General features: G+C 35.3%; 1 protein-coding gene across 1 annotated transcript; it reads left to right on the forward strand.

Moving 5' to 3' along the window:
- Positions 1-5,200: 5,200 nt before the first annotated feature.
- LOC142613690 (AT-hook motif nuclear-localized protein 24) lies at positions 5,201-6,814 on the forward strand. The gene has a single exon (XM_075786142.1). The coding sequence runs from the start codon at positions 5,740-5,742 to the stop codon at positions 6,652-6,654; it is 915 nt and encodes a 304-aa protein (XP_075642257.1). The 5' UTR covers positions 5,201-5,739; the 3' UTR covers positions 6,655-6,814.
- Positions 6,815-10,116: the final 3,302 nt, after the last annotated feature.

Genomic DNA, 10,116 nt, shown 5'->3' on the forward strand with positions numbered 1-10,116 from the left:
TGGTGAGCTGAACAGAGGCTGCAATATGTAATTCTTTGCTGAAAAGTTTAATGGCACGATGGTAGTAGCAATAGGCTAAAGAAGATACAAGAATTACGTAGTTTGGCTTAATAACCTATGTCTACATAGAGGAAAGTACTTGATGGATACATCTTTACATTATTAAATTATTCAATTACAATAATCCCAATGAGATACTTATATATAGGAGGCTAAACTCTAAACTAACCAATAGTATACTATGGTTACTAGACTCATTGTATGAGTAGAATATTTTACATGCACGTTAGAATTTGGACATATTATCCTTCTACAGCCCTAAACCACTTGAAATATCACATTGTATAATGAAAAGTGAATGTTTTGTAGAGTACTTTAAAAAAAAAATTCTTCTTCTTGTTTTCATTTTTTCTAAGTGATTAATTAGAGAGACGAGACAAGCAATTTTTTTTTTAATAAAAAAATGTAAGTCCTAAACTCCTCCAAAAGAGGATACACAAAAGGGAATGGGTCTATCATGAGAGGATATATATCTCATGCAGGTACAATGTATAGTGGATGCAGGAGAGTCTTAGTCTACCACCTAATAGTATTAGTAGCTATATAATTTGTATTCAATACATATTGTTTCCAATTCAAACATCCTCTTTATTTCATTAAAAATGAGGAGGCCAGGTGTCTATTTCATACTTAAGATTTTTTTTTTTATATAGATTTAATGATGTATAAAATACCACATTATTTATAATTTTAAGTGATGCAACATTTACACTATTTAATATGAATCATGAAATAAATTCATTTCAATTAAAGAGTATCCTAATATATCTCAAGCATATACTCATGATTATGTTCACATGTGACACCTTGAAAGAACCAAAAATTCATGTAATCTTTAACAATACCTCTCATTCTTTTTTGATTTATTAGTATTTTTACAACCATCGCATTTATTATTGAGGACAATCAATCCCAATTAAGATGTAGAAAAATGAGAAGTACAATCTTTTTGTTTTTTTTCCTTACTTGTGTGTGTATATGACTTCGAGTAGATAGAAACCCCATTGTATTTAAATTGCAACATGGTGGCAAAAAAAGATGCTTAGCCATAAAAGTCCTTCCATATGGGGTAAATCAATTTTGTGTTGTCCTATTTGCATTTTGGAGGGCAATGGGACTGTCTTCTTAGCTTTAGCTTATTACGTATAGGAGTTGGAACTTGGAACTTGGAAGAGGGGTTACAATTACATATACATAAGAGTAAGACATAGTATCAAAGAGGTGGGGGGTGTGAGGGCCCACCATGAGAGAGCCCGACAAAGAGCATCTTTTAATGCATGGGTTTGCGCTCTCACGAGTCATGCGAGCTTCTTTCAGTTTCAGTTTCAGTTTCAGTTTCAGTATCTATCAGCAAACTCTCCGGCGCTCGTGCAGTGGCGCTTTGCGTGTATGTGTGTGTGTTTGTGTGTTTGTGTGTCTGTCAGCGCTTCCCACGCGTCTTTTACTCACTGCCACACCCCCAACACTCTAGATTATGCGGTCAAACCATGCCCACTACCAACCTTACACCCTGTTTTTTCCATCATCATTCATTCACTCATTTTTGTATTCTCTCTCTCTCTCTCTCCTACTCTCTCTCTATAGGTTGTTTGGCTGGTCAAATGTGCAATTTACATTTGATAATTATTATTGAAACATGTTTTGCATCTTTATAATTATAATGTTGTTGTGGGGTTTGAATTTGGTCTTATCAAATGGATGATTGTTAGTAGGCTTCACCTTCTAAGTTTGAGTGTGAATCACTCATTTGATCGATCAGTTTCAACTTTCAAGGCATAATGCTAAAAATAAAAAGATTCCATCATAGTCTAACCAGTAAGGAATATGGTAACTAAAGATTACAAGAACTCATCATAGAACGTATGCACGCTTGGTTCATTACTTCTTAGGGAACGAATTTGCTCGAAAAAATATTTACCAAGTATAACACCACAATTCAAATCAAAGTTATGTCAGATCCGTTCATATCTTGAACTTTGAGTAATTCCAAGGAAATTTTTGTTTAGTCCTTAGGTTTTGACGAAGACCTAATCCTAATTGAGCCAGATTTTGCTCAAATTCAACTACATCACGAAGAAAAGCACCTTGTAGTTGCACTTGCCCTTCCCCTTATGCATGATGTTGGAGTGTTGCTTGATAAGACTTTGGAACAAATAGGCCAGGGACGGAGCTACTCTTTGACCATGGCCCCCCCTGGATTTTGGGGAAAAAAAATTTCTATAGGTATAGGTATATTTAATATTAATGTTCAATTAGCTCAAAAAAATTAATCTCAGAGCTATTTTATGATCAAGGCCCTCACAACACCCCATATATATGTTGTTTGTTATCTCATATGAGAAGATAAATTCAAAGATGAAGATGAGAGAAAATAATTTCTCATTAAATGAATAAGGAAGTGCAGCTCTGCTTTTATATACAAGAAATAGAGCACTTGAATGAAACAAAATAATTTCTCATTTGGAACTCCAGGAATAGGTTCTGCTTTGAGGAAAAACAATCCCAGCCAAAGGACATTCTTCAAGGTGCGTCAACTCTCTTATAGGAACAGAGACCTGGCCGAACCATGACAAGCAAATGAAAAAAGCTACGTGACTAGCCAATTGTTTGTAATGTTTCTTTTTTACTATTATACGGATACGTAACCCATTGGTCAAATGGGGTGGGCCTGTAATATTTTGGTCTTGTATACTCTCAGAGGGTGTTTTGCAAACCCTTTAATCAATAAATTCTATCTTCACAGTCAAAAAAAAAAAAAAAAAGCTTTTTAATTTTAACACAAACCAAGTTCAGGTACTGCACTTTTTGGGTTCTCAATATCAAAATTAGCCTAAATTTTCTCCCATAATGACTAAAATATTGCAATTATATATATATATATATATATATATATATATATATATATATATATTTATTTATTTATTTATTAATTAAAGCTCAAACTTTGCCCCCCCCCCCCCCAAACCTTCGGCTCTGGCTCCGTCCCTTATATAGGCCTTCACATAATGCCTTGTGTGCGCTTCAAAATCAAATATTTTTATTTGAAAATCAACATCTTTGTCATAATGTGTATTTATAAGGGTCTTATTTTATTACTTGACAACAAAAAATAGCTAAGCACTTTTTCAAAAAAGAATTTTCTTTCATGCCAAAGAAAGACATGTCCTTCCATGCTAAGAAACCCAATAATAAAAATAAATCCAAATAATAATTTGAGACAATTTCTAACATTTAATAAGGATTATCCATACAATTGAATAATTCAAATGAAAGGAAGAATGTGTAACATCAAACTTACTAATCCCATTCAATTTGGTCAAGGATGCTTTTCTAAATCACTCCCCTACAACACAATTGAGGTAGATATCAAGTGGGCGTATAATTCAAATAGGAAAATTATTATTATGATACACTAACATTGTACGCATTTCGTACATATTATGTTGAAAATATGAACACTAAATATTTATATTTTTCAAATTTTACATAGTATAAAACTTTCTAATGTGAAACACGAATATCTCATTCTTCTCATGTGTTTTTGCCTTATTCTTTTGAAGGGGTCGTTTTCAGTAAACTGATTTAGACCAATTCAAAGAATTGTGACTTTCGGCATCCCTATGACCTAGAACGACCGCTTGTGACCCATATGTACCAAAATTAATAATCGGCGACCAAGTCACTGGTCTAGAATCGATACCTCTTCTTGTGTGTGTGCTGATACAACCATTGCCGAATAGACCAATGGCAACTGGCGAGTGAGAAATTGCTCGGTCATGACCAAACACTAACCAAGCAGAGAATAGGAGGAAGGTAAAGATGAACTTGAGTTGAAAGGGACCCGAAAAGAGTGGGGGAAGTGACACGTATCGTGCTTACAGAGGCATGTGGACCATAACGTTAAGGTTTTAGACTTTTAGAGATAAAGATGGAATTTGCAGACCCTAGAGTTGCATGTGGGTAATAGAAAATTGAATCACAAACCCCACACTCTCTCTCTCTCTCTCTCTCTCTCTCTCTCTCTCTCTCTCTCTCTCTCTCTCTCTCTCTCTCTCTCTCTCTCTCTCTCTCTCTCTCCTGTATATACGGATCTATTTAAATACTGCTTATTTTGCTAAGAATACAATAGATAAAAGTAAAAGTTAATTGAACTTTTAAAAGTTAATGTGTCAGCTATTGTTTTGTTTAAATCATATTTCAACTTTGGCTTCAGGAATATTTTTTGGTAAACTAGGTTATATCCAACACTAGAAAGAGCGGTCCTATAAGGGTTTCGGCTCTAGGTCACCGTTTGAAAATAGTAAATAGTTTAGTCACAACTAGAGAATTCCAATGATTGGTGCTAAATGTTTGGCTCTATCTTATTTTTGCTAGGTATAAGGATATTTTCATGTGAAATGAATTCATTTTATCATTCAAATTAAATATTATAAATCTAAAAATATATTTAATATTATCTCATTTTAAATTATAAATTATATGAGACAGACTTTTAGGTTTAAAAAATGAAATTCATAAATATATAGAATATCCTCTTCCGTTTATTGCTAGCTTATTTGTTTATAGGTGAAATAAAAGTGACTTTAAAAAAATCAGTTGAATTATTTGGAAAAAAAAAAGCTAATTATCTTAAGCCACTATTTACCTTGATTTATTTAAAAAAAAAAAAAAAACTAATTATCTTAAGCCACTATTTACCTCGGTTTTGAGTAAATAAACTAATAAAAAATAAAATTGTCAATATGTATCTTAGATCTTACAATAACAACAACAACAACAAAAAACAAACAAACAAACAAAAGAAAAACCACACGTGGATGAGGTGCTAAAAATGGGGAAAGAACAAGATTAAGATTAAGAACAAGTGTAGAAAACTTTATGAACAATAACATAGTATTTGTAAGAAGTAGAAGAAGCAAGGTTTATGAGCTCAAAGATTGAGTTTGGAGTTTGCAAGGACTTAAGGACCATGAGAAGTTGAGGAAGCTTAAAAATAGTAATTTCTTTGCTGATATATATACAATTAGAGAGTAAAAAATGTGGAGTGCTGGAAGAAACAAAGGGGGAGAGAGAGAGAGAGAGAGTGAGAGGTGGGGACCCATCCACCGCCCATAAGCACGCAGTCAGTCTTACCAAAACCAAACCCATCTATGATCTATTTGTGTCAATCTAACCCTAACCCAATTACACTACTAGCCCCTAAAAGAAGAGAAACCCAAACCTATCCTATATGCTTCCCTCCTCATTTCATCATCATCATCTCTCTCTCTCTCTCTCTCCCAAACTCTCAACAACACCACCACCAAGAAAGAAGAGAAACTAAATCCACTACAAAAGCTTCCCTAAAAGATGGTTTATAAGTTCAGCTCAGAATTTGGTGGATGACACCAAAAATCCACTCATTCTCTCCTTTCTGTTGAAGGCCTAGCACTAATTAGTTCATTAAACTAGATAAAGAAACCAGAAAGCAAGCCACAAAGCTTATTTATTCCCTTGTGCTCCCACTTCCTTTCTTTTCTTTTTCATATAGATTAATTGTACAACCTTTAATTTACTCCTTTGTCTTTCTGTTTCTTGCTCTGATTGTACTACTTAATTAGTTTCTGTCTATGTGAGGAAGTACTAGTCAAGGGTTGTGAGAGATAGAAAGAATACCAAGTTATAAAGTAAAAGAAACTAATGGATCCAGTTACAGCGCATGGCCATTCTCTTCCACCTCCTTTCCACACAAGAGATCTCCATCACCACCACCAACAGCAACAACAACAACAATTTCACCACCACCAACAGAATTCAGAAGATGAACAAAGCGGTAGCAGTGGCCTAAACCGCCCCCACAAACGAGATCGCGATGAAAACAACAACAGCAGCAACAACAACAACAGCAGTGAAGGCAAGGAACTCATCATGGGTCCTGGAGATGGAGAAATGTCAAGAAGACCTCGAGGAAGGCCAGCCGGATCCAAGAACAAGCCCAAGCCGCCGATCATCATCACAAGAGACAGTGCTAATGCTCTACGCACCCATGTAATGGAAATTGGTGATGGTTGTGATATTGTTGAGAGTGTTGCTAACTTTGCAAGAAGACGCCAGAGAGGTGTGTGCATTATGAGTGGGACTGGAACTGTGACTAATGTGACTCTAAGGCAACCAGCCTCACCAGGTGCAATTGTGACTTTACATGGTCGGTTTGAGATTTTATCTCTAGCTGGGTCATTTTTACCACCACCAGCACCACCTGCTGCAACAGGTTTGACTATATATTTAGCTGGGGGACAAGGCCAAGTTGTGGGGGGTAGTGTTGTTGGGACACTAATTGCATCTGGACCAGTTGTGATTATGGCTGCCTCTTTTAGTAACGCTGCATATGAAAGGCTTCCTTTGGAAGAAGAGGAGCCCCAGTTGCCAATGCAAGGGGGTTCAATTGGGTCCCCAGGTGGGGTTGGTCAACAGCAGCAACAGCAGCAGCAACAACCACAGCTTCTAGGTGGAGACGCAAATGCGCCTCTTTTTCATGGCTTACCGCCTAATCTTCTCAACTCAATTCAATTGCCAGCTGAGGCATATTGGGCTACTGGTCGCCCTCCATATTGACAACAACATTAAAGGTCATGCCAGGTTTTTCATTTCCATATTGATCAGCTTCGGCTTACCGAGATATCATGAACGTTGTAGCTAGGAAAGTTTGGTTATTGTTGAGCATCGCACTTTTCTTTTTTTTTTTGGGGTTATTCCTTATGCTTAGCCTTTCGTTTTTTTTGTTTTTTGTTTTGCATTTGATGATTAGATGATGTGTTCACTTGTTGATTGAAGGACTGTGTAAATTTATGGATTCTTGGAGTGAGTTTGATGCTATTGAAATAACAGCTGGAGTTTCTTCCTTGTAGTAGGAGTGTAGGACTGTAGAAGAAGATGAAGCACAAGAAAGAACAAATGCAGCTAATAAGAATCACTCTTTCTCACCCAAGTTGTCTCGTGCAGATAGCTTCAATAACTCCTATCTCTTCACACATTGAGTATCCATTGATCAATTGCAAAATCTCCTTCACCTTGTGAAGAAGTCCTTAATTTATTCACTTATCGGCCCCCATATATAAAGCAGTTCTCTATTATTTTATGCAGCATTTAGCGAGGAGGAGGAACATATTAATATCACAACTATGTGTGCTGGTAGCATCATTATTATGATTGTTATTTATGCTAATATGCTGAAAAGAACAAGCATATCATACTAATTTGTAAGTATTTTGTAGTAAAATTAGTAGTAGTTTTAGTATTTTTCAGAGAACAAAGGAGGGTTCATTAAAGCGACGGTTTTCAATGGAGTTGGCATTGGCAAACTGTTTTACTAGAAGGAAACAGGTATGGGCTTAGTCTCTTAGAGTTTCCACATCTAAATTTCCTTCTTTCTAGAGAGTTTGTGATGAAGGGTTTCTAATATACGAGAACACGTTAAAATTTGGGGTGCTGGTTTACACGTGCACTGTTCAGATGAAGCTCATTTTCGAGGCAAATGTCACCACCACCATCGCCAACACTTCGTTAAAAGGCAACAACAACCAGGACAACAAAGTGCCCTTGGGCGTTGTAGCTCTCTCTCTCTCTCTCTCTCTCGGTTTCAGGGAATAGGAGATTAGGTAACTCTTCAAAGTTTAGACCCAAGACTTCTCGGGAAAAGAGTTTCTATAAAAAATTGAGGTTCAAGCAGAACCCAGTTCAGATTCTTTGTATAGATACTCCCTCCTAAAACACATTGCTTTGGTTTTCTCATAAAGCTAGCTAGCTCTCAATGGCTTTTGGGAAGACCTCTACGTTCAACTTTTGCTTCTTCTGTTGCCCCATCAAGTCTCTTAATTCTCCTATATTTTCCTTTTGTTGGTCAACTGCTTTTTAAAATTCACAAATCCGGTTCTTGAAGCCAAATAATTCATCCTACAGCAAAGTGTGGGATTTCTCTCAGTTTTGCTTTGATGGTCATCTTCTTTGTTGTTAGCTAAAAGCCTTAGTTGTTTTTTTTTCCCGACCGTGCTATTGTTCTCCAAGCTGAATCTCAAAATTGGTATTTTTTTTTCCTTATATGATTTGTTTTACTTCAATGTGCATGGAATCTTAAAAAGGGCAAGGAAGAAGGAACACGACATTTACTTTCTAAATCTTGTTTATATCAATTTACTTAGGTTTGGGATCTCTTTTTTGGTAACTGAGAATAACAGGAGTAATAACGTAAATAGAGTTCGATATAAGTTGAATACTAACATTCTCCAAAACATCAAAGACAACTAAACCCTAAAGGGGGGTGAAGAAAACAAAGAGAAGTCCTCTACTTGAGATCTTCCCAAAGCTACCAAGGTACACCTATTTGCTTCCTTGTAAGCATGCTTGACTATTTAGTCTATTTATATGGATTATCGACAAGAGACATGCAATCATCCATTTCTGTAAGCAATCCAGAATGAACGCTAACAGTACTAAGAAAGGAGACCACCGTCAAAGCATCCAATTCAACCGTTAAATAGGTATAGCCTAAGGATGAAGATAGGCTAACCCAACCTTTAAAGACCAAAGTTCTACCTTTACACTTGTGGTAATTCCTATATGCATGCTGTGATAACCCACAAATCCACTAGCCACATTGATCTCTAATAACCCCAATCCCAAGCCTAAAGTTTTGCCACTACATTCGTGGCAAATCCAAGATGGCATGAGAATCCTCGAACCCACTTATCACAATATCTAATTAGGAGTGACATTCATGTTAGCAGGTCAAAGTATGTATTATCTCAAGATAAGGGTATTTGATTATATTGGTTAACTGTATAATTCAATCCATTTAATAATTAATTGAAAAAATTCAAATTCCTTCAACCCTAATACAACATATTTATTAAGTAAATTGACATGACATGACTTATGTAACACGCTTAAGATACAGGTCATGATGGGTTAACACAAACACAACTCATTTCAACTTATTTAATAAACATGTATACGGTTAACACAAACTTGACTCATTTAACTTAATGTAAAGGATTACCACAAAAGAAATAATTTATCAATATAATCATTAAATTATTTTAATCACTCAATTCTAAATTTAAAATTTATATTTATATTGGGTAAGAAGGGCATTTATTTATATGAATTGAATTATTTCACGATCGATGATCGTGAGTTATGGAAGCCAAATCAAAATTGGCTTGCTTATTAATCATATAGAAGTGGGACAACACCACCCACTTTAGCACAAACCTATTTAGACTAAATAGTAACCCGCAAGAGGAAAAAAAAAGTGAGATGTTCAGATTGTGTCAAATATTGTCATAAATATTTTTAATTATCTCACCACTATTCCTGGATTATCGAATGAAGAACCCATCAATATTTAGCTAGATTGAACCCAATTTAGAAGTTTGCCATTTAATAACAGTAGCTTTTTAGTCTTAAAATAAAATTAAAAAGTAAAAATAAAAAATAAAAAAATAAACCTATAAAAGCATGTATTAGCAAGGTTAGGGATAAATCCAACCAAGTTAACCTAATTTGGATTGAAAATCAACCTATTTGTGTGGAGACAAACTGACCATAGGTTTGGAATCTTATTTTCTTAGATGGGCTGCCTTTAATTTTGAACTTTGGGATGATTATATTTTTTGCTCCAAGCTTGAACTCATTTTGTTTTCTACTCTTATCTCTAGGAAATTTTTTTGAGAACATAAAAGTGCATGACCAACGGAGTTATGAACATAGCATTTCATTCTATGATTATTTCCTATCTTGGGGTAAACACATAAGTTGCATGTAATAGTTTGGCTTTTCCTTTTTGGGGTTATTATTTTAGCTATGGTCGCATTTGGTTAACATTAAAGTTTTGCAGAAAAGTGGTATACCATCGGTGCCATGGATGCATTTGGTGAACATTGTCGTGTTTGAACGTCAAGCACATCAAAATGTAATATGCTTGTTCAAAAATTAGTGGATAACTTTTCAAGAACTACGAAGTACCCAGATGAGATATTCTTTCTCAAAAATTGGCTCACGGTGGATGCTGCATAAATC

The sequence above is a fragment of the Castanea sativa genome, chromosome 10 (genome assembly GCF_040712315.1).
Source record: "Castanea sativa cultivar Marrone di Chiusa Pesio chromosome 10, ASM4071231v1".
Classification (NCBI taxonomy): domain Eukaryota; kingdom Viridiplantae; phylum Streptophyta; class Magnoliopsida; order Fagales; family Fagaceae; genus Castanea; species Castanea sativa.

Bases quoted from the DNA above. Each gene is read 5' to 3' on its own strand.
- LOC142613690 (XM_075786142.1), top strand. From the start codon at position 5,740: ATGGATCCAGTTACAGCGCATGGCCATTCTCTTCCACCTCCTTTCCAC.